The following is a 25,550-nucleotide window of genomic DNA, read 5'->3' on the forward strand; positions in this document are numbered from 1 at the left end:
GTACACAAAATACTGGTAAGCCCATTGACCCAAGACAATATGGATCAACAGCTACAGCAACCATCAATACCTCCTTCCAAACAAAGGTCCTCCAAATCAGTGAGGTTCTGAATTGTAAAACAGTTCATGTGAGAAACCCACATGGATTTATCAGCTCACTGGTGTTTTGGGTGTTTAGTGGTTGCTTCTTGCACCATAGATCTCTGTTGCAACAATCCCTTTTTCTCTGGGCTGTAATTGCATGTATCCATTCAGGAACTTATTACTTGTATACCTCCAGGCTTGACTATTGTAACTCACTGTATGCAGGCCTGCCTTTGACTGTGATCTTGAAGCTAAAAATAAAAGCGACATACAAGGTACTGCCAAGAACCAAGAAATCGTGTCAAAATGGGCTCTAAGGTGTAAGAAGAGGCAATAAAACATAGACTGCAATTCTAACAATACTGAGTAAGATCCATCAAATAAAATGGGACCTACTTTCAAGAAGATTTGCTTAGGGCAGTGATGGCGAACCTTTCGAGACCGAGTACCCAAACTGCAACCCAAAACCCACTTATTTATAGCAAAGTGCCAACACAGCAATTTAACCTGAATACTGAGGTTTTAGTTTTTAAAAAATGGTTGGCTCCGAAGCATGCGTTACTCGGGAGTAAGCTTGGTGAAGCAACCATGCAATGCTTCGAATGGGTGAATCATGACCCTAGAAGGGTTTACTTAGAAGCAAGCCCCATTGCCAGCAACCGAGCTTACTCCCAGGTAAAGGATCGTGCCCAGGCCAGCCTAGATGTGTGGGGGGGAGGTGATTTTCCGTCCTGCCCCCCCAACAAACTCTGTGCACATGTGCCCACAGAAAGGGCTCTGAGTGCCACCTCTGGCACCCGTGCCATAGGTTCGCCACTGCTGGCTTAGGGTCACTACAGCAGACAGGAGCCTCTCCTGCCAAAGTGGTAAAACAGTGACTCAGCTGTTTTCACACCTGAGCCTATGCAAGCACTGCTTTCACATCCAATCACCTTCCAGAGCAGGGGATGGAGGGGGAAAAAAGCAGCACAGGAACAGAGACCTGAGGGCTGCATAAAGGAGAGTACAGACAAAAGAGGGGAAGAGTCTCAGCAAAGAAACAGTCAATTTGGGATGTAGTTCTGCCTGACAGACTGGCAGAGTGGTTTAACTTTACAGCTTAGAGAGGTCAGAGTTGTGAGGCTTGTCTCTGGTGATGAACAAACCAATTTACCACATAACTTGTTCTCTGTTTTATTAAACCTCCTGCTTCAGTGATTTCTCTACTTTTCATGCTCAATACAAAATTTATCTAAAAGCAGTGACCCAAAGCTTTTAAGCTTGTGACTCTAAGAACACCTTGTAACTGAGGGAAAGGCTTGTATCACAAAACCAAGCAGGTCCCACAGATTCATCAGACAGGCAGTGCAGGCCCCCGCAGTTTCAAGAAAGAACCTGTTATTTTTAGTTGTGCAATGCACATTTTACAAAGGAAACATAACTTTGTACATATGACATCTTCAAAAGAGTTCTCTTCTGAAAATATAAATTACAGACTAGAAATAATTTTTGTGAAAAGCAGGAATTAGCTTTTCTTTTAGAAATAAAATCATTTCTTTTAGAAATAAAATATGTATGAGAATACTGCAAAGTAGAAAATTCATCCATAGGGAGAAATGTATTTCTGTTAAACCACTGCCTATTAAATCGATTGGAGATTCATAAGATCTATTCAGATGAAAAATTCTAATAAAATAGGTCTTAACTGGCCACTTCTCTCAATATATTATCCTAATGACAATTAGCAGCTAATGAAATCTCTTATTTGCCATAATCAGAATTCAAGAGGACAATGTGATTGATAAGAGGCAAGATAGTATTCAATACATTTCTTAGGTTGTTTTATTAGCTATTGCATTAAAATGTTAGTGATAAATTAAGATAAAATTTGTTACGTACAGTAGAGGTAGTTTTGACTTAGTTCTGAGTGGCTGGGTTTTGAACCTCTAGCATTAAATTCTGTACAGATCTCTTGCCTGGGGCAAAAACATCTGCTGAAATATGGCTGGGTCATGATTCTAGGTTCATGAGAGTTTATACAACAATTTATAATAGAGAAATTTTACCACGGTGACATTCCCATCATTTTCATATGGCCAGATTTTTTTAACCATGATGAAAATGACAACGATACAAAAAGATGAAAAATGATTCTTTGCAATGCAGTTCAAGATAAATTTGAACACATTCATGAGAAATGTATCATTGCAACATAATGACATTGTAAAGTCACATGGTCATCTTTTCCCATCATAAAATTGCACACATTTACATAAATGAGGTTTTGTGAAGATGTTAACCATATGCTGTAAACTGCAGCTCCTCCAACTGAATTTGGACTACCACTTTTTATTAAAATGTACTTAAAAAGATTGCGACATCCTTTTTAATGAAATGTGTACCATTCAGTATCTAGAACTTGAACTAAAAAGTGGTTAGTGCTAGAATGAACTGGTAGAGCTAAATCCTGAATAGTAAATGAGTTACAGTAATCTAAAACTACTTTCTTGAGGATTAACATGGAATGATTAAGAGAGTTGTACACTTAAATGAGCATGTTGCTTCCTTGACATTATTTAGCTGCACTTTTGTACAAACAATCAATAAAGTTGAAGAGAAGGAAACTATATGCATCTATAACTAACATAGGAGCTCCCAGATATTGTTTTTAGTGGCTAAATTAGGATTTTCAGAGGACTAAGGAGTTTTGATCCCTTTATAACCAGACTTTTAATTTACAAAGACTATTGGATATAAGCGCTCAATCAGATTTCAGGTTACTTACTACCCTGAGATTAGCTGTTTTATACAAGCAACTTCTTTCTTTCCCTTTAACTTTTCTAGCACACTTTAATGATCTGCTGATTTCTGAGTTTAGAAAAACATTTACTAAATTAATGGACATTTCACAATGTTCAGTTGTGACAGCTTTATAATAGGACTCCATTTTATTAATCAGTTTTGTTTTTGAGACCACAGATCTATTGAGGATTTGGCCTATGTGACCTTTTAGTGTCTGAGGTTCACAGTGGATTGAAAAAGATACCTTGGAAATATTTTGTTACAGCTGTTTGGAAGATCAGATGTGAACAAACCTATCAACACTACTGGTAGATAGAAATAAGTTTATAACATTGCAAATGACAAGATTTATTGCCATGGCTGTTAAGCCTGGGATAAAGTTAGGATCTCTTAATGAAAGTCCCACTTATAAGTAGTTGTATTATGAGAAGTAATTTTTGCTATGGTGTAGTTCGTTACTATGGAAGAAACTATCAATAAAACTTTGTTATTATGGTGAATTTTATACTATAGCTGGGAATGTAACATTTGTGTTGTGATTTTATAATTCTGTTTGTTGTCTGCTATGATTTAGTCAACACAATAAAAGTACTTAATTTTGAGCAGGGATTGTAGGTTGCAAGGACAAAAGTAGACCTTAGTAGATATTCAAAAAGAAGTCAAAATAATAGTGTGGGATCTTGTTCATAACATCAGTGGCATGCTCGAAGTAGAACAGCTAGATGTGTACAAGGCACAATCACAATGCAAGGCTCCCTGAGCTTGAATGAAAGCCATCAGCATTGGGATGTCCAACTTTAATTAGTAGCCAATATTAGGCATACAGATATCCTGGGGCCCTGCCCATAATTTTTCACCTAAAATGCTAGTTCCACAGCAGTTTAAATTAACATCAATTTCCCTTTGATTGTTTATTGTTCTCATTACAAAAAGGTTCACTGCCATATGCTGGTAGCAAGCAGTTCTCTCTATGAGGAAGTGTCCCAGTTTGCTGCTTTTTAACTGTAAACCACTGTAAACCCCCCTCCCAATCCCCTTGAGAATCTGCTTGCAAATATGTACCAGTTCGGGGCACACACCTTCCATGCTGCTTTCTGCATGTGAAGCAGCACTGGATGGGATAGGGACACAGAAAGGAAACTGATACAAGAAAAATGAAAGGCTCTGCTGCAGTTAGTCTTCATTCTGGCTACACATTTCTAGTCAAGTGATTTAGATTCGGCAACGCAAAGCAAATTTAAAAGGAATTATGAAGAGCTGATGCTTTGGAATATAACAATGACAATTTTAAGTCATTCTTTTTGCTCTAATAAAGGCAAACCTGAAAGCAGCTACATTGTATACCACGAGCCGCACTGGAAACTCCCTCCGGGCCTAATAATGTCCTTATTATTTAGGGTTGAGAAAAGCTACAATATTTATCACCCCTCTCCTAGTTCACACCTCCAGCATTCACAGATCATAATCTGACAGGACTTAGAATTTACAAAGACAACCATTGCAGTTTGCAGATTGTACAGCAGATCCTTTGATAACTGGGTAACTTAGGATGCTTCAGTTTTAGAGCATTTCTGTACTACAAATGTAAACTAATTATGGCCCCTTAACCTTGTGAACTTTAGGGATCTCAAATACAGCTTCTCTATGCTCACATAAAACCACATTTCCCAAGATACTTTGTAGCTGTCTGGCTACAAACCCTGTTAAAATTGTTACTCAAGCTCACTTGAAACTAGTTAATGTTGGCAGTGTAGAAATAGCCTACTACTACAGCAATAACAACTTGTCAACATCAAGCATTTCAACTGGCAGAAGGCATCAAGGACTGAGAAATATTACTGTATCTGAATAAAATTGGAATATTTTATTTTATGCCATTCAGTCGTTGGCAATACTTCTGACCCACCTCTCAGCAGGAAATAGGGTTGACAACTGCCCTCTAACGGTGGGAAATCACTTACCGATTTGTTCTGTTGCCTGCCAACACTCAGCTGGTCAGTGGGCGGAAGCAGGCTGGCAGAAGGGAAGGAGAGTGATTGGCATTCCCTGGATGATCATACCACTTCCAGTTTATGTGAAAGCATCAGCATAGCATGAGGAGAAGCTCTAGCGCTCTCTCCCCAAACTCTATGAAAACAACAGAAGTTTCTGAAGAGTGTTAGAGTGTTCCCCCAGTGTAATACCAGTGCTTCTGTATAAACTGGAAGTGATGTCATCGCACAGGGGGCACCAATCTCCACCCTCTCTCTAAACCTCCCGCCAGTTACAAGGAGGAACCTGGAAACCCTAGCAGGAAACCACACTAGTAAGTAAGCAGGCTGCAGCAAACATTGTTTCAACATTATTGATCTGGACATATTTTAGGCACAGATGATTTTCTTCAGACTGGTATTTCTTATAAACCCTTGCTTTGATCCTAGCAAAGGTGCACATGTAATTAAAATAAAGCTTCAAACCATAGATATCAACATGCATGATTATGGTTATATTTAGTGTTGCATTTATATTTCATTCCCCCTCCCCTAACAAAATAACTTTAAAAAGATTTCTGGAAAGGGCTTGCTTCAAAATGAGGTTTCAGCTAGGTTTTTCTTTTTAAAGTGCATAAATTAACCCTGAAGATTGTGCTTCTTCAAACACCAGATGCATTTGATTTCTGCTTAACAAATACTAAACGAATAATTGCAACTGGTTCCTGGCTTGGGTAGGGAATTTCCGATGTCCTAATGACCTAAAAAATGTTGTCTAATCTGGTGGTGGTAGTCGCAGCTGGGCCTTAAATCAAGGCCTTTCTCCTTCAGAAGTGGCATCTGGCCAAGTGGGTGAGACAGACATTGCAAAATGAGTTAGAAAAACTGATTAGAGGCTAAAGTGAACAAGGCCCCAACAGTGATAAAAATATCAGCAAGAAATAAAGCAAGTCAAATTGTCATCTAGGATACAGCAGTCCTAGCCATGTTTCTCCATTAATTTGTGAGTCGCTTACTCAACAGCCTTCTAGAACAGATTAGAGTTTAAAATTGGAACTTCTGAAAGGCAAAAAGTAACCTCATATTTTTCAGGACATATTTATATACCCTGGAAAAGGAAAGCAAGAGAGTCACATTAAAAAAAAAGATTTTTCTAATTGCTGTCCTGAGGATATAAGAATGACATGGACATTAATAACATTCAAAACATCACAAACGGCAGTTGTGAATAGAGAAGTGAACCGTATATAAAAACTCCTTTCTTTGGAATGGGATAAACAGAATGTCATTTAAAAGAGCTTGCAGAAGCAAAGCAGTAAGAAAGTAAGTTCCAAATTTGATGTAAAATACCTCTTAAAAACACATTGTCCTAAAAAGTAAATTTGTTTTCCCAGCACAAAGGATTTTTCAAAACATTAAGTGAAATATCTTTTTTTTAAAAACTCCGTCAAGCTGGAAATTCAAGCAACATAATTCTAACACAAGATATGCCCAAAGTAGAACTGATTGGAATAGGCTGAAGATAGCATAAACAAACATAAATTACCATTTTATGCTACTATAAAAAATAGATATGGGGGGGGGGGCAATGAAAACCAAATATAAGGTGGCCTTATTGGGGAAAAAAACCTATGTGAGATATGCCCAGCTGCCCATTTTAACCTGAGTAAGAAAACTAATTGGCAACTCTAAAATGTAATTAACCTGACTAGAGTAAAGAACTGGTAAGCCAGCTAACATGTGAAGAACAGGATCCAAGTTCCTGTAAGCAGATGCAGTTTGGGTAGCAGATCTTTCCTGCCTTCCTTTTCCTGCAGCAGCCCCAAGCTCACACCTGGATGTGGGAAGGGGATTTGTCCAATTCTCCTTCTTGCTGCACTCCCTTCCCACCATGTGGCACATACTGTTCTTGAGGTTTTCCAGCTTTAGCAGCAGCTTTAGAAAGTTTAGGGGGCTACTGGGTAAAAGGCAGGAAAGACTCACGTCAAGAAATTTTCCTCAATGGCAGGAGTTTGGACCCGATCTGTTGCTTTTGTGACTTCAAACATCAGGAAACATTTAAGACAACTAATCTTCACAATTGCAGTTGCACTATGCTGTTGTGTACCACACAGTATTTTGCATTATTCACAGCTTCAACAGATTATCATTTCTTCACCGTTTGGGATATCAGTGTTCGCAAAGAAAAACAGGAGAGGAATGCACATCTCAGGCACAAGTCAAAAGACACTTACAATTGACACACTAGATATGACAGCAGCATTACCATCATCAGCCAAGCAGACTTAAAGGAATGTATTACCGAGTTGGATTTTTATCCAGCATAATTTTTTTTAAGTGATGCCAAATGATTAATTTTTTTTCCTCACTCCTGTACCTTACATCAAGTCATGTCTTTGAGACAATCAGTTTGTTCCCACAAAAATGCTTCTTTCTGAGAATGAGAGCATAATTACAGGGAATACACATATTGCCCAGGAGCACCCATTTAGGAAGGCAGTTCCTTTGTTAAAACCTCAACAGAAGACACACTTTTCCCTTCCCCTCTTCCTTCAGCATCTGAAGAGTTCATTTAAGTCCTGCACATTTTTAGGGGATGTTAGATGTAGACATTTAAGAGAACTGCTTAAAGACAAAGATTTTGATCTCAGCAATTACCTGCCTGACAATCAGGCCTCCCTTTGCAAACGTGTGATCCCTTTAGAGGCCTGATGCCAAAATGGGAGGAAGCAGGCAGGTTCTTTTGCTCCTTCATGATTTGTTGGTAATTGAGAGGTCACGGGTGGCTTACTTCACCCCTGCCAAGAGAAGCAACAGGCTTGAAAGACAGGTCTCTGTTAACTGTTGTATCTGAGGCTGATAACTGAAAAGGAGATATGCATAATTAAGTATCCTCTATAGGGTATTGGTGGGGGCCATGTTGACCAAAGGAAAAAGAACTTTGTTGGGAAACAACATTCATTCCATCTGTTACTGCTTTAACCCTTTGTGCTGTTGCTCTGACACCACGATGACACAGAATACTACGATGAATTCCAACTGGATGGGGAGAGGCTTGGAGGGTTAGTCCCGCCGTTTTGGAATCATATCTAGGATGAATTCAGCAATGCCAATGAAATAGACAACTTGTGCAATACCAAACAGCGGGGCGATAACCAGGGCTCTACAATAAGCCCCCTTGAAAAATGCTGTAGGACCTTCGTTCTTCCAGATTTTCCTAAAGAACACAAAGAAAACATGTGAGAATGTATTTCACTCCAGTACAATTCCTTCACCTGGCTGTGCCAACTGGAGCATCAATGTGTTTGACAGTTCTATTCCCCTTATGCTTGGTGCAAACTTTCCTCTCTAGGATTTTTAACAGGTTTTTACCCATGACTCACTAATCTGAACCCCTCTGTCACTGGGTGCTTCCGCACTTACTGTGTTGTACCGGTTTCTACTCAGGTTCAACTCAGTGTATCCGCACTACAACCGAGCTCGACGTTGTCTTGTCTCTGTTCCCCCCGCTCGGAACCGCGACATCCCTGTCGCAGTTATGAACTGCGACTCGCTGGTGGAATAAGGTCGATATCGCTTCGAAGCTTCGAAATGCGGACGCATCGAAACGACACCGCATCCATTCAACCAATCAGGAGCCGCTTCGTTCGCATGCGCAGAATGGGAGAGTCGTGACGGGCAGAGAGCGCGGCTTTTTTAATACAGTTTCCCTCACGTTTCGAAGCTACGATATCGAGATCGTTTCAAAGTGACGAGGAGAAATCACTGACTGGAAAAATTTTGGCGCCAAAGCTTCGTAGCTCCGACTGCGCCAGAAGTAGTTCAGCGTGTCAATGCTACGTAGCTGCGACGTACAGAAACTGTAAAAAAAAAACAAAGAACGTTCCCGTTTCCCGCCGTAACACAAGCGCCAATCACGATCGAGGAGCGAAACAGGTACCCGCCCACTTAGCTCGGTTCCAGGGGGCCAAGGAAGTTGCTGTGCGGACAGCCAGGAATCGCCCCCCATTGAAGGGAACCGAGTCGACCTTCACTCCCTTTTGTAGTGCGGAAACACCCACTCTCTCTCTTTCTTTCTCCCAGCCATTTTAATTATCACTTGATCCAGCTCTCTCTTGCTTATTTCCGTCTTGTGCTTTCTGTTCAGTGCTGTTGGAGCTCCATTCCAGAGACCCTCTTTCTTCTCTTCCAGCAACCTAGTCCCCCTGCTTTTCTCTCCTAGAGTTTGTACTGCTTCTCCCCCTGCTTCTTTCTAGCTTGGCTAAGCCCCAAACTCCATTCTGTGCCTTTGATCTCATTCACTGCTTAAGCCCAAACTCTCTCTCCGTCCCCACCATGGATTGGCAACAGCTCTTCCCTTTCCCCATTTCCCTTTTTTATTTCTATCTTAGGAACATCATGCATACATCCATGGATGTTTTCAGAAGGGTCAACTGTGGCTGGACATGTAGCTTAATGAGAGTGTTATCGCTAGGGAACTGTTTACTTGATTTTATTTCACTTCCCAACTGAATTCATTTCTTTACTGCATTCCTCAATTTTGGTGTGTGGTATTGTGTGGCCCCGCCCCCTGAACCCACCACATTAAAAATCTATACCTAAAAATCACTGGAGCTGGGAAATACACGCGTAAAGACCACCCATGTGTATCCCTGTACCCCACTTGCCTTGATAACACCACAGTATGTGGTTAACAAATACATATGTATGATTAACAAGGAGATCATTTACCTGGCACAGTCTGTGATCCCTGAGTATGTATCCTCATTGACTCCCCTCTGTAAGGACTGCAGCCTTGTCTTGATTACTGAAAAAGAAGATCCCAACAAGGAGCACATATTCCTATTTAGGTTGAGGTTGAGGTTGAATTGAGTTACTGTTGTCATCACATCTTATGATTATAAATTCCATCAAACAAATTGTGTCAAGAAGTAATTTTGTCCTAAATAAGTTAATTAGAAGACTCCAAATTCTTGCTCAGAGGTAAGGAGAAAGAAGTCCCCATCCACTTCTATTTTTTTTTCTGCATAAAATTTTACACACCTCTGTCATGCCTCCTTTTGACTGCTTCTGCTCTCCTGGGAAGCCTGGCTAACAGAGAAGCTGCCAGTATTTATCACTCTCCCCAACTGCAGATGCTTCCATTTCTCCGGCCCAATGTTGATGTTACAGCAGTAATGCTGTTCCTGCCCTTCTGCAAAGGAGGCGTCTGGAACAATCTGGTCAGCACCTCCTCTCTCTTTGGTGCCAGATCCCTGGAAATCGGAGGAGTCATCTGTGTTCTGTCATTTCCCATTCTCCCCAGTGCTGTAAACCACCATGAGAAGTCATAATTCTCCCACTTCACATAGATACAGAAGCACCAGGGGTTTATTTTCATTTTCTCCTTCCACTTGCCAACAATTCCCATGAACCTCCCCACACATCACACACAATCATTTGACTGAACTTCATCACTGTGCGTACCATCACAAGGGTTGACTGCAACAGCTGCTGTGCTGCCTGCCAGGCACCCAGAGAGGAAGGACACATAGAATGGAGCCTTGACATCAGGGTTCTTCTGCCCCAGTTTGTTCAAGTTTGCAAACAATGGGAAATAAACAATGGAAAATGGTACATCCCTGCATAAGAAGAAACAAGACAGTGAGCAACAAGGAAAGAGATGTTTGCTTCAGTCTTCTAAATAGAAGGTTGTTTGTGGCAGCAAAGAAGATTATTCTCTCCCAAAGGGGACTGAAGTAATTAAGAATCCTCATTTTGTTTCCCTTCTTAGGCCCACATCCTCATTGATACTTGAAGCATAAGTGCAGTGCAACACCTTTAGTTGCCATTGCCAACAGCAATAAAACATAAAAATATGTAGACAGATCATGAAGGATGGCCATGTTAGTCTGTCTGTAGCAGCAGAAAATACCAAGAGCCCAGGAGCACCTTAAAGACTAACAAAGTTTCTGTCAGGGTTTGAACTTTCATGAGTCACAGCTCACTTTCACTTGGCAGAGAGCAGCATTGGTTCCTATTTTCCCCTGCCTCTCTCCCACCCAACTGTGCAGATGATGGCAGGCTGGCAGAGTCACATTGTCAATCACAATGCTTATCTTTGAGGAAGCATTTCATCCTCTCCCTCCTTCTTTTAATTTTTCTAATTTTTGTGCAAACCCTGAGGGTCCATTTGTAGCAATATTTGTTTTCTTTCTGTATATGGATCCAATCTGCAGATATAAGTACCCACAGATGGGACCATGTTGACAATGAGCTACATTGATGGTAGCATACAATAAATGATGAAAATCCATGTGTCAGTTATATACATGGATGGTTACATATTGTGCTGAGATAAACTGCAGATCAAGGGAAAGAAGTGTTTAATTCCCGAGGAAGATTATTCTTCCTCACTCTCAGAGGCAATTTATAAAGATACCTTTAATTTAACAGAACAACAACACAAATTGCTGTCACTTCCAAAGAATGGAAAAAGCTGCTTTTGTTTGTCAGATATTACAACTTAAATATGTCCTCAATACTAACAGCTAAGTTTGATAGCAGTTTCTCTCACAATGTTATAGTGTCAAAATACGCATCCACAGACATACACCAAAATGATAGAATGTTTTGGCCTAGTAAAAAGGAATTTTCTTTTAAGGCTTAATAAGACCTGTTCCTTTTACTGCTCCCTTTACTCCAAGAGATGAATGCCAGAAGTTAGTCTGTTTAGTCCCACACTTCTCCGGTCCAATTTACCCCAGGATTCAACTTTGGAGACCAAAATAGCTTATTTCTGGATCCTACCCTGATCCAGAAAGTAAAGCCTACTCTCCTGTTTCATTGAGACTACCTATGTTGCTTAATCCAGGATACCTAAATCTATCCTTTCCGGGTTAAACACTATCTCTGTATCTCTTTACTTGCCAATGCCTATCTATGGTGCTGAATGCCTTTCTGTTATCCAAAAATTCCTCTTCCCACTTCTTCAGACTGGTTGGTTTCACTAGGTTAGCATACTTGAGATTTGCTGGGATGCCTGGAGGGCAGAACTAAGAGAACTCTGTCACAAAAACAAATGTACCTTGATGGTATTACACCAAAAATAACAAATGCTATTAAATACAACATTTTTGATACCAGTAGTAACTATAATAATTGGTATAGAAGGGGCCAAGAAGTTGTAAAGTTGTGCGAATTCCCTGCACAAGGTAGATTCCTCCATATATCAGGTGCCCTGAAACAAAGAGATGCAAGCCATATACCGGTAATCTATTTAGATTTTAAAACTACTTGACAGAACAATCTTACCTTAGTAATGTAGCCCCAAGTCCCTTATACAGTCCAGCAATGCCTTTGTTTCGAAGCAGCTCCCTTGTGATTTGCATGGCTGTTGTTCGTGTCTCCACTACAGACTCTGCTGCCCCAGCGCTAGTGGAAGGGCTTAACTGAGCCTGTGCTGCCATTAATTTCTTTTGAGCCGCTGCAGAGGAATCAAGGGAAGTTAATCACTTACAAACCTCCACGCTAGGCTAATGCTACAATATGAATGTAAACACAAAATGAGTAAGATGACTGAAAAGGTCTTACTCCAACAACAAAATAAAGGGTTGCAAAAGAAGGGAACAAAGCACTGCCTGAAAGCAGCTGTCACCAATATTTTACATTACTTGAAAAGTATCTTGTCCCATTCTGCTTTGAAACTTTGGTTCTGTTCAAGGAAATGTTTTTGTGGCCAATCGAATGTTATAGTGTTTGAGTAAGACATGAATTTTCAGGGCACTCAACTTGTACCTTATGTGAAGCAGACATAGATGCTTTTCTTATATGGTACAGAAAATGACAGCTATTTGCCATGAATGCTATGACTGTTAGCCCTACTAGACCTAATGACAGCAGACCAGGGTTTTTTTCCTCGGGGGGTGGGGGGGTGGGGAAGGAATGCATATCTGACTTTCAGAATAAAAGGGTTTTACCAGTGAAACAAACTGAACCTACCCCTTCACACACTCCACTTATCCCATTCCAATTTAACTTTCCTCCCAACTAAACTCACTTCTAGGTCCAGAGGAAGAAAAAGAATCCCGTGGAAGAAGGAAAGATTTTGGGAAGGCAAGCCAAGGACAATTGCGCAGGAAGAATTTGACATTATATGGGACTTGTAGACAGGAATGCTAAAATTAGACCTCTCTACGCTATTGGGGCAGCTCTAGGTTTGCTACCAAGTCTACTTTGGCCTGGATGATACCCTAGTTCTCATCACTGCATTTGTGCAAGAAGTGCAGTGCATATATTTCCACAAGGCCCAAAGAAAATCTGAGGTTTGGCTACATATGCAGAACGAGGTGGATTATGCTGAAGTAATAAAATGGACTGCATCATAAGTGACAGCAGGGATACCAAGTTGAATATTCCCCCATATAAAAATATTTCCTATAAATTGAAAGCCCCTTAGCAAGAAAGGGTCCAACTTAGACTTTTCTCAGCTATGCTGGTTTTCCATTTGCAGAAAGTTTTTAACATAGGGAGACATTCAGAGTGATAGTTTCCTTTTCAGTCTGGATTGGTACAGTCTATAACATCACCTCAAATTTGACCACGGCATTCTACAGACCAACCCCTAGGCCAAATTTAAATGTAATATTGGAGAGGCAAAGGCAACTGGCCCATGGAACTTTGTGTTCACACAGTGTCCGAGGGTCAGACTACCTTGGTTTTCTTGTACCACTGGGCCACTGCGAGTAGCAGAGTGCTGGACTAGTGCTGGATCTAAACTGCCTCTTCTGCACCTGAGTTCAGAGCATGTGCTCTAGGGAAGGTAGGAACATAAGAACATAAGAAAGAGCCTGCTGGATCAGACCAGAGTCCATCTAGTCCAGATGGACTCTGGTCTGATCCAGCAGGCTCTTTCTTATGTTCTTATGTTCCTACCTTCCCCAGAGCACATGCTCTGAACTCAGGTGCAGAAGAGGCAGTTTAGATCAGGACTATGGCATGGAGGAGAAGGTAAGTTTTCCTGACAGGAGAACCAGTGACTAGCTGGGGACATTTCAGGTTGGCAGAATGATATGGCTGGAGGGTTTAAGTCTTCTCTTAAGTCCTGATTCAAACTGGCCCCTGCATACTTGGCAATTAATTTCTGAACATGGAAGTTACTGTGGACATCTGACAGCCAAGGTCCAGGTAAAATACTAGAGAAACAATCTGCAGGTAGGCCCCCATGCAGTAGGCCTTAGGCCCCAGGCTGCCAGCTGCATACAAGAGCAACATGCATTTTCTAAAGCACCTTAGAGATCTATACATGCTTCTCTCATTCCAAATTATTCCTGGTGTAGTTCTCTAGTTCCATCAGGAGATGGAGCTCATGTCAATCCCCTACCATCTGCCATATATTATACTTGTGCAACTGAGATACAGTTGTGTGCTGCAGCAAGAACTTTTCCTCTGCTTCCTAATTTAACACCTTTGGAAAAAATGAATTACAATGGGAAACAGAAGAGGCAGAGAAAGAGGAGCAAAGGTGGTCACAGTTCTGCAGACAAAATTATAAGGAGATATTAAGAAACCTCAGCAATGAGCTAGTGTTTACTCACAACAACCTTGGTGGTGCAAAGTGCCGGCAAGTCATAGCCGACTTATGGTGACCCCGTAGAATTCTGAATGCAAGAGACGTTGGCAGGTGATTTGACACTGCCTACCACCCAATTAGCTGAGAGAGTTCTGAGAGAACTGTGACAATCCCAAGGTCAGCCGGCAGACTTCATGTGGAAGAGTGGGAAATCAAACCCAGTTCTTCAGCTTAAGAATCTGCTACTTTTAACCACTCCACCACACTGGCTCCTTGCCTGACATGAAATGCCCTCATGAGGGGGTCTGAGAAATGATTACTCAGCTTCATCCAAAATTCAGATGGTAGCAGCAGTTCTTTCCTGCCTAGTTCCACTATGCTAAGCAATAAGATACCCTTGCATAATTAGAAATAATAATTAATAAAGTACAATGCCAGAATCATTCTCTTTCCTTCTTTGTCTCTATTCCACACCTGTCTAGAGCAGTGATGCAGTAGTGTGGATATTTTTCCAGGCATCAAATAATAATCAAGAGAGAAAAAGAGGAGACGGCATAACAATGACAGGCAAACATTGCTTTGAGTGAAATGTTTGTGGAAACTAAGGAATTAATGAGGTGGGAGAGAGAGCAAGAAGAGACATTCCAGAAAAACAAAAAGGCCAAGGAGCCTCCTACCTTCTACATCAGTTACCCACATGTAAGCTGAACACGGCTATTCCTTTACCTGCTTCCTCTCTCCTACATAGATCATTTTCATTGGGGTAGATTTTTTTGTAGGAGAAATCCACTCCCACATCAAGATAAGGGGAAAATGAGGGAACCATATTTTGTCATACCTGAAACTGGAGCCCTTATCTGGTGAGACAACTGATCAGGGAAAAGATCTCTTTTGACTAAAATGCCCTCTGGGCTGGCTCACTAAATTTGTCCTTGTTTTCTTCTCACCCACACTTGTTTTCCTCCTACTGTGAAATCCTTTCCCACTATTTGGAAGGCACTTCCTTTTGCTGCACAACTGCTATGAAGAAAGAAGACAGACAGGTGAGGTACCAATTCGTCCTGCATCCTGAAGCTGGATTTTGAGCATCTCCATGGGAGTGGTAACAATCACCTGGCAGGTCCCAGCCCCACAGCCAGCAAGCATTTCCTTCAGCAACGTCAGCTTCTTCCTGGCAAAAGATTGGAGAGTAACACAGAAATAACGTCAGCTGAATGACTCAGCTGGCCAAACCTGCCTTTGGGTAAAACAGCCAGACTTAGTGCATTGTTAAAGGCTTTCACAGCCAGATTCAACTGGTTGTGGTGGGTTTTCCTGACTGTGTAGCCGTGGTCTGGTGGATCTTGTTCCTAACATTTCGCCTGCATCTGTGGCTGGCATCTTCAGAGGTGTATCACAGAGGGAAGTCTGTTACACACTGTGTCCAAGTACAGTGCTGGATAATTAAACGTTAAAAAGGATAGACTCTTTGGTTGGCTGAAAAAGTGTCATGGGAAGTACAGAGACAGAAGCAACTCTGCTCATGCTGCCTTTCAATCAGTGTATCTGTGAGTCAGTCATTGTGCCCTCAAGCATGATACACAGAAACCCTAACATGTATATATTTCCCAGGCAAACAATTGTACATAAAGAAAATACAATCAGGAAAGAAAGAGAGAATTCCAGAAAAGTAGTAGCTGTGTTAAAGTCAGAGGGTTGACCTGGCATACACTTTGGAAATCAAGCCCATCTTTCAGTCTAATCTTTGCCTCAGTTCTCCATAAAATGTAGTGGATACATCACTGCTTATGAATTGGCTAGAATTCCCAATTGGCCCTGCTGGCATGGGCTGATGGGAATCGTAGTCCATGAACACCTGGAGGGCCTGAGTTTGACACCTGTGAGCTAGATCAAATGAAAACATAACACAAGAAACTAACCACAGGCACAGGACCAAAAAGAGTCATTGTGAGTTACAAAATATTTCCCCTGAGTTCCAACCTAAATGCCACAGGACAGTAAATCATATGAATTGTCCATCTCCACAGGCTCCTATGTTGACCAAGGTCCCCAGAATTTTGTCCCCTACATTCTGCCTCCCCCCTCCCCCTGTAACAGCTGCCATGCACAGACTGTCAAATGAAAATCCACTGGGTATCGAAAGATAGCAGGAATAGCATGTAGTCATTTTGCTGATTTACAGTGAGGAAAAATAAAGTTTGAGTTATTATAGGAAAAAAGCAGGAATGTGATTAAAGTCTGCAACTACACTGCCAGCACAGTGGCTGTAAGTAGCACAATTTTGAGGCAATGGCCGAAAATAGATGGGACAATAATGGACCCAGCTTGCCTATCTCTGATAATCCAGCATTGTATGGGTGGACTAAATGCAAGCTAAATGCAAGGTTTCAGCTACAAGATGCACAATGAATAGGAAAACGGCCAAAGCAAGGAAACAAAAACCAGGAAACTGAATAGGCTGGAACTGCATTTCAGTTCCAGTTTGGTTGGGGGGAATCAAGAAACTACTTGTAAATATGTGAAGCTGCTTTATACCACCTCAGACCATTGGTCCTTCACAGTCAATGTTATCTATTCAGCCTGATAACAGCTCCAGAGGATCTCAGGCAGAGGCCTTTCACATCACTTACTGTCTGAACCTGTCAACGGGAAATATCAGGGATTAAACCTGAGATTTTCTGCATGCCAAACAGAGACTTTACCACTGAGTCACAGCCCCTCCTCTAAACTACTTCAGAGCCTTTATTGCAGAACAGAACAGCAGATGTTACTGGCTAAGAATAACATCCTTCCCTTACACATACTCCCTAAAATCATTGCAGTTCAAAGAGTTTTAAAATATCTTCCAGCAAATATTCAAGGTTTTCACTGATTTTTCAAATGCCCAGTTTAATATCACACTCTAAAAGGGCATTGGAAAGATACAGGCTGATTCTAAGCACTTGTTATATGCATATTAGGTTCCTTAAAGGAGTCTCAGATTGTGCAAACAAAATAATCAAGTATTTGCCCAAGACCAATAATCAACGTAAGCAGAAAGAGTGATATGAAATGTCGCTGACACACTTTTAGTTCTCAATATATCCAGGACGTTAAAAATCTTGTTCACAATGAGTTAAAATGCTGAATGCCTGGCAGTTGGTGCCAACAAAAAATAACCACCAGCCCCAATGTATTTGTACCTTGTGAAAGAAAATAACTGAAATCCAGAAAACCTAATTTGCACAGGATTCCCATTGCTGAGTGCTCTGTGAGAGCCTGGGGCAGTGGTCCTACCACAGCAGAGTTGAATTACCAGGTTACCAGTTTCTGCATTTTTTCCTGTTAATGCTGCAGCATTATGCCAGAAAGGAATAATACCAAGTGGCAGACACACCAGGACCGTGGTCAGGTTCTAAAGTTAGGGGGAGCGAGCACATAAAAAAGGCACCACGACACATACCAAACAATTCCTGGAGCCAACGGAGGTAAGGAACTGGGCCCAGCACCATGGAGTAGCGGCGTGGGCCAGAGCCTGGGGAGGAAGAAGAGCCTGGCGCCACTTTTCAAAAATATGCTCAAGGGAAGTGGTCACTCCCCTTGCACCCCCATTCATTATGCCACTGAGACACACACATTATATGCTGCAGACTTCACATTTCGCTGGAATGGATTTAACAAAGCTACCTGTCTAGGATTTTTTTCACCCAGGTAATTGAGAAACCAATAATTCAATCTGAAGATTAAGTTATATTTAGTCAGTGTAATGGTCCACCTAGGCCAGCACTATCAATTTTCAGTCCAGAAATTTCACTGAAGTCCATTCTTTCAGAGTGGCTTAGATGGAACTTCATTCCCAGTCCTGCTACCTGAGACCTTACAGACCCAGAAATTACACCCAGTAAAAAGTAGAACATTAGCAAGATCGAAGACTACAATTCATACTAGCAATACCATGCTTCATGGTGCTTCCAAGTGGCCGTCTCTTCCAACACAGACGTTGCAAATTGCCCTGAGCTTATATGGGAAAGGACAATTTAGCAAACAAACATTCATGGTACTTTTGTGAGCAATAAGGAACACCACATTAATGCCCTGACAACACAACTTGAATTAACTGGCAGAGTTGTAAATGACGAGCTCTTCACAAAGTTAATCCTGAGTGTCCAAAAACAACATGTTTGAAACTCAGAATCCCTGAGCTGTTGACACCTGTTCATCCTAGTGAAAATATCAGACAGCACAAGTGTCTCTTCCCTACTGAAACTGCCAGAGCTTCTGATTAAAGCTTCTGCAAGCACTTTGTTCACTTCTGTAAGGGCACGGGAGAATTCCTCTAGTGAACCACACACAGTTAATTCCTTAGTTTGCCAATCTGTTGTTTTGATCTCCTCCTCGGAAGGGATTTGGAGGTTTAAGGCCATAGCAAATATTATCAAATCACTAAATATAGATTTCTCCTTTGAAAATACAAGAGAGGATTTTCAATGACTTCCCCTCTCAAAGTTGCAAAGCTATGAAAAGAAATAATTGAATTGGCGACTTGCTTCTCAAACCAGCCATTACTGCAACTGGCTTGGCTTAGAATTTGGAAGAACCTGCTATTCTACGACTTCAGTTTCCTAGATGCTTTTCCCCTAAAAGCTCTTAGCTTCACTGGGGGAAATCTTCAACATTTGCAGCAATGTTCCTGCCTGAAGACCCACATTAGAAGGGAATACTGGTTGAGAGTTTGAAAACTAGAAACACAGTATTTGTTAGCTGAATATTTTTGCTACAGTATTTGCTTCTGGACCAATTCACATGTTAGAAGTCTATGTGTCCCCACATGTTGATGTGCTCTTGGAGCTTCCCTTCTGAGGACTTAATATCCCGATATGCACAGGTATGATTCAGATTGGGACTGTGGTGCAGAAGAAGGTACTTAAGTGGCCTCTTCCCCGCCTACCCTGTGTGACTTCGGGAATTATGTTCACAGCAAGGAACCTCCAGTTCAAAAGTCCTCATGGCTTTATAATGTGAGAACTGGTCCTAGATTAGGGCACATATCACTATCTCTTTTTAAAAGGGACAGAATCCTATTTTTTAAAAACAGGACTGGGCAGAAAGCAGGCTGGTGTTCACCAGTGGATCACTGGCCAGTTTCCAGAATACATATCTATTGCTGGCTGGTTGCTAAGATTCTTACAAATTATGTTGGACCAAACGGATCCTAGTCAGATCCAGAAAAGCAGGATCACTTAACAAAAAATAGGCAACTGTTAAGAATCTGGACATTGGTTCTTGCTCTGTACATTTAGATAAAGTAGGTGTAGTTTTTTAAAAAACCATACAAAACACATCATCTCACAGTAATTCTGCAAAAAGGAGAAAGTTTCACAACACCTGTTAACAGAAAAGTTTGCCTCAGCAGTCAGTTATTATGCATACCTCCTTCAGCCAGTGTGGTGCAACAGTTAAGCGTTTCACATGGAGGGTGGGGGGGATGCTCTCATTCACACTCAGTCATAAAGCTGGTTTAGTGACTCTCTCTGAGCCTATTCTACCTCAAATGTATGTTGGGAGGGCAAAAGGGGGGAGGGGAGAAGGTGCCATGAATTCCACCCTGAGGTTCTTGGAAAAACTGCGGGAATAAAATGGACAGGCTAATCGATTCAATGTCTACCTCTCAAATTGCCTAAGGCTTGACCTTACAAGACCAAGTGCTATAGACCCAATCCCAAGTGCAGTGCCCGTGGATGCCATGGCAACTGTCTTCCCTGCCTTCCCTGCCTTCCCTGGCACCTGCCTGCTTCGTGGGGCAAAACAACTGCAGATCCTTCCCTACCAGCAAACTGATTAGTAAAATGCTGGAAGTGCATCACAGTCATGAACCCTGAGCTTGGCCATAGAAAAACGGTCTCAAATCTCCAGGCTTGGCAACTTTTCCCTGCAAAAGGAACAAAACACATCCTCTTTTTTTGTTTTGAAAAGTGAAAACAAACCATGTTCCCAAAGCAAAGAGCTACCGCTGTTCCCGTGGCAGTCTGTCTACGATTTCTCAAAATTCCACAAGTGCTCACAGCATCAACAAAACAGGCTCTCAAATATAGCTCTAAAAGTCGGGAAGAATTTCTCAGCTCTCTGTCCCTTTCCACGGACCAGAGTCGCTCTCCCACACACCTCTGCCAATATTCGACATGCTGCCCAAAACTCCCTTCTTTCTGCCACTGAACTACTGCAATGATCTAACTAGGATGAGGTATCTAATTAGCACTATCCCAACCGGATTACATTTTCAACAACAAATTTAGCCAACACCTACAATGTAATACATAAAAGGTAATTAACAGATCAAATAGTCCACCATAAATTCTCAAACCAAATAAACCCTAGTATTCAGCATTCATTAAAACATAAAGTTTATTCAGACTAAAGGTCTATCTAGTCCAGTATTGGTTTCCCCACAATGGCCATCTAGATGCCCATACACAGTCAGCACACAAAAGCTTCCCTGCACAGGTTGTTTCCTTCCCCGTCGCCCTGCTCCCCATCCACCAGAATGCATTACCTTGCAGCAATGAACTTCTGTAAATTATGCATGCTGTGAAGAAGTACTTCCTTATGTCTGACCTATATCTACTATCTCTGGATGCATGTCTTGGATTTCCCTTTCAACCTCTGTTTTTCAGGACAGATGATGAATTGGGAAGCTCCGAAGAAAATGCAAACTACTGGGTGAAGAAAATCTTACGGGGTTAGCAGGCTTTGCAGCAAGCTCAGAGAACACTCTGAAATCTCCTGGATTCAGCACAAGATGCAAACGTGAAAGCTCCTTATCAAGAGCTTGACAAAATGCTCACGAGCATCTGGCACAGAAGCCGCCGTAGCAGAGAGTACGGGAAGTCTCACATTTCTGTTCACCAAGCAAAGCGCTACCGCTTACTCATAACAAAAAAGGGGGTGGTGGTAAAGATATCCATTTTCCTACTGTTTCTGATTGCATTAGCAAAGAAACAGCTAATACAACAATGACTAAGGACTGGGAAGAGACCTAGCAAAAGTCAGCAGCTTTCAAGTACCACTCTAGAACAACAAACACAGTGAAGGTCAAGATAAAAAAGGGAGGGAGGATATGCAAAGCTATCAGCAGGCTCCAATAGTAATGAAAATAAAACTCCTTGAGGCAAAAATACATTTAAAAACATATTCAGAACCCTGAGAACAGTTTGCCAGAAAGCAACGATGTTGTTGTTTTTAATAGCAACATCTGAGACACAGGGAATAATCAATCAAGTCCAATAGGGCAAAAGTCAGGGTTATTTTTTTAAAAAAGAGATGTACTTTGCAGGATTGCAAACATCAAGTTGTGCAATGCAATGAAAAACTGGGGATTAAATGGGTTGCTTCTTTTTATGGTATGCCATTAGAGTGTATGCCCCGCTACAAATTGAGATAGCCCCATGGTTGTCATGGTGGCCATGAGGTCCTGAGTTGGTTTATCAGAGACATCCTCAGTGTGGTAGTTGAAATCCCCCAGAATAACAGTCTTAGGGGAGTCCATCACCACCTCTGAGACTGCCTCTGTCAGCTCAGGCAGGGAGACTGCCTCTGTCAGTTGGGCAGCAGGGACAGCAGTACACCAGCAATAATCCCAACTTATCTTTCTGGCTAAACACCAAATACAAACTCTCAACTGCAGACACAGGATGAGAGGGTGCCTGGTGAATGTTAATGGCTCCTTGTGGACTATGGCTACACCACCACCCTGCCCCTTTAGTCTGAGCTGGTGCTGCACCTGATAGCCTGGGGGGCAAAGCTGGGTCAGTTCTCGCTCCCCCCACCCCCGCTCTCCCGCCCAGGTCTTTGTTGTACAAGCCAGGTCAGCCCCCTCATCCTGAATCAAATCCTGGATGAGGGTTGTTTTGTTCAGGGCCGACCTAACATTCAAAAGCAGCACCACCAAGTCAGTGGGCAGGATGACTGACCTCCCTACCTCCCTTTGGATGGGAAGCAGAGCAGAAGGAACAATGGCATGAAAACATCCAGAGGCCCCCTCCCTCTCCCTTTTTCTTATAACATCAAGTGGATCCTACCGCCCCTCCCCCTCTTAGGGTTTTGAGGGAATTGATAGCAGGTGCCATCTTGTGTTAATGTTAATTTTAATAATGCTGCATTTTAATGGGGTAGGGTTTATTTTTATTTTTATTAGAGCCTGTATTAATTTATACTTACTGGATTTTAACCTGATATTGTGCTCTATTTATCTGTTGTTCATCGCCCTGAGCCCTCCGGGGGAGGGCGGTCTATAAACCCTATTATTATTATTATTATTATTATTATTATTATTATTATTATTATTATTATTATTATTATTATTATTATTATTATTATTATTATTATTATTATTATTATTATTATTATTATTATTAATAATAATAATAATAATAATCGCGCCTTCTGAAAATAATTCTCCTCTGACCCCCAGCGCCATAATGCCCTCTGCCCGTAAGCACTGAGATGGCCCCAGACTCCCTGCCCTTTCCCTTACCCAGGCACATCCCCCAGGTGACCTTGCTCCTATTAATCTTCTAGGTCCCCTACTATGCTCTTAGGAGTGGGCCCTCTGCCTCTCACACAGAGGGAGAGAGATGGAAAGACCCTGTGAATGGACTCTCACTCCAAATTGGGGTCTTCTGACCAGGGCGTGCTCCCACCACGCCCCAGGAACTCTATCCCAAATGCCAGCTAACCCCCAATAACCCCTCTGCCAAGCCCAACCACATGCCCATAAATCCCACTAAATCCACATGCCCAACAAGCCTATAATGGGAAGCACCCTTATGCTGCCACCCTTCAGGCGGCATAAGCACCCATCGGGCAGCTGCTGCTGATATTGAAGTAGTTGCCATGCCCCACCCCACTGCAGGTGTTCCCAATAGGGTGGGGTTCAGGAGCTGCAGGCCACAGCTCACCTGGTCAGGCTTGCAGTTCTTCCAGTGGCCAATGCAGGCTTCTGACTGGCAGGCAGTATTGCAGGCAGGGCTAACAGGCTAGCTCCTGGTAACCTCCTGTCTTGATTACTGCAATGCACTTCACATGGGACTTCCCTTGAAGATGGTCCAAAAGCTGGAGCTGGTGCAAAATGCAGCAGCTAGGCTGCTGATGGGTCAGCCTGGCCAGTTGCATATAACACTGGCATTGGAAGAACTGCACTGCACTATTCGCTATCGGGCCCAATTCAAGGTATTGACAATCATATTTAAACCCTAAATAGCTTGGGCCCCACCCACCTAAAGAAGCGCCTACACCCATATGAGCCGGCCTGTGGTCAAGTGGGGAGGACCTTCTGGTGATCCCTTCTGCTGCTGAGGTACAGCAGGAGGGAGCATGCAGGAGGGCTTTTTCTGTGGCAGGCCCCAAGCTGGGAACAGCCTCCCTGCAAAAATTCATTAGGCGCTGATGCTTTATGGATTTCTGCACCTGATTAAAACCTTCCTCTTTACCCAGGCCTTCAATGTGTGACCCTAAGGTCCCCTGTATTGATGCCAGCTGAAGGGTGGGAATTTTAATGAATGTTTTTATTAACAGTTTTAAAGTATGTTTTCATTGTGGCTTTTAATGTTTTAACAGGGCTTTTACCCCCATTATGTAAGCCGCCCTGGATCTTCAGTGTAGGGAGGGGTATAAATGGAACAAATAAATAAAATAAATAAATTAGATGAGCAGATAAGCAGGCCCATGGTAAAATTTTCTACAATGTTAAGAGCTTGTATCTAGTTATCCCAGAATTTTGAACCATTTTGAATTCTAATAGCAAAGTCAGCCAAATCTGAGAATACTTAAATCTAATGACTGGAGCTGTGAATGGGCAAGACAGATCTTTCTACAAACCTAAAGAGGGATCCAGGTTTGCAGAAAAAATGTGAAATCTAAAAAAATAACATTGCAGGGTTCAACTAACCCAAAAATGATAAAAGGAGCACCTATAGCTTTCATGCAATGATAGTTGCTAGGCAACAACAGCATTCCAGGCCTCTATTTCTGTGAGTAAAGGCAAGGGGAGGGGCAGGGCCCTTTCCAGAGCGGATTTGGTCTTTGACTCTGGCTTTGACTCTGGCAGCAACCATCGTTCATTACAAAGAGTTCTAAAATACTATAAACTTCAACTTCAACTGGTGCAGAATGCTGCAGCCAGAGTGTTGACTTAAATAGGCCACATGTCATAAATCACTCCAGTGTGGGCCCACCTGCACTAGCTCCATATATGTTTCGGAGAACAATTCAAAGTGCTGGTAGTGATATATGAAGCCCTATATCCGTGGTGGCGAACCTTTGGCACTCCAGATGTTATGGACTACAATTCCCATCAGCCCCTGCCAGGATGGCCAGTTGGCCATGCTGGCAGGGCTGATGGGAATTGTAGTCCATAACATCTGGAGTGCCAAAGGTTCTGGGGGGGGGGGGTGGGGGGGGGGGGGGGTGGGGGGGGGGGGGGGTGGGGGGGGGGGGGGGTGGGGGGGGGGGGGGGTGGGGGGGGGGGGGGGTGGGGGGGGGGGGGGGTGGGGGGGGGGGGGGGTGGGGGGGGGGGGGGGTGGGGGGGGGGGGGGGTGGGGGGGGGGGGGGGTGGGGGGGGGGGGGGGTGGGGGGGGGGGGGGGTGGGGGGGGGGGGGGGTGGGGGGGGGGGGGGGTGGGGGGGGGGGGGGGTGGGGGGGGGGGGGGGTGGGGGGGGGGGGGGGTGGGGGGGGGGGGGGGTGGGGGGGGGGGGGGGTGGGGGGGGGGGGGGGTGGGGGGGGGGGGGGGTGGGGGGGGGGGGGGGTGGGGGGGGGGGGGGGTGGGGGGGGGGGGGGGTGGGGGGGGGGGGGGGTGGGGGGGGGGGGGGGTGGGGGGGGGGGGGGGTGGGGGGGGGGGGGGGTGGGGGGGGGGGGGGGTGGGGGGGGGGGGGGGTGGGGGGGGGGGGGGGTGGGGGGGGGGGGGGGTGGGGGGGGGGGGGGGTGGGGGGGGGGGGGGGTGGGGGGGGGGGGGGGTGGGGGGGGGGGGGGGTGGGGGGGGGGGGGGGTGGGGGGGGGGGGGGGTGGGGGGGGGGGGGGGTGGGGGGGGGGGGGGGTGGGGGGGGGGGGGGGTGGGGGGGGGGGGGGGTGGGGGGGGGGGGGGGTGGGGGGGGGGGGGGGTGGGGGGGGGGGGGGGTGGGGGGGGGGGGGGGTGGG

The 25,550-nt window shown here is 43.6% G+C and overlaps 1 protein-coding gene across 1 annotated transcript in view; it reads right to left on the bottom strand.

Moving 5' to 3' along the window:
• Positions 1-816: 816 nt before the first annotated feature.
• The window catches only part of SLC25A22 (solute carrier family 25 member 22), an 85,564-nt gene continuing 60,830 nt past the window's right edge, over positions 817-25,550 (bottom strand). Inside the window, exons 4-8 of the mRNA XM_048484567.1 lie at positions 15,438-15,556; positions 12,129-12,300; positions 10,302-10,456; positions 9,567-9,642; positions 817-8,052 (exon numbers count right to left, since the gene is read on the bottom strand). Coding sequence (XP_048340524.1) covers positions 7,899-8,052; positions 9,567-9,642; positions 10,302-10,456; positions 12,129-12,300; positions 15,438-15,556 — 676 coding nt within the window. The 3' untranslated portion in view covers positions 817-7,898. The remainder of the gene's footprint in view (positions 8,053-9,566; positions 9,643-10,301; positions 10,457-12,128; positions 12,301-15,437; positions 15,557-25,550) is intronic.

Source organism: Sphaerodactylus townsendi, linkage group LG02, assembly GCF_021028975.2.
Source record: "Sphaerodactylus townsendi isolate TG3544 linkage group LG02, MPM_Stown_v2.3, whole genome shotgun sequence".
NCBI classification, from domain to species: Eukaryota; Metazoa; Chordata; class Lepidosauria; order Squamata; family Sphaerodactylidae; genus Sphaerodactylus; species Sphaerodactylus townsendi.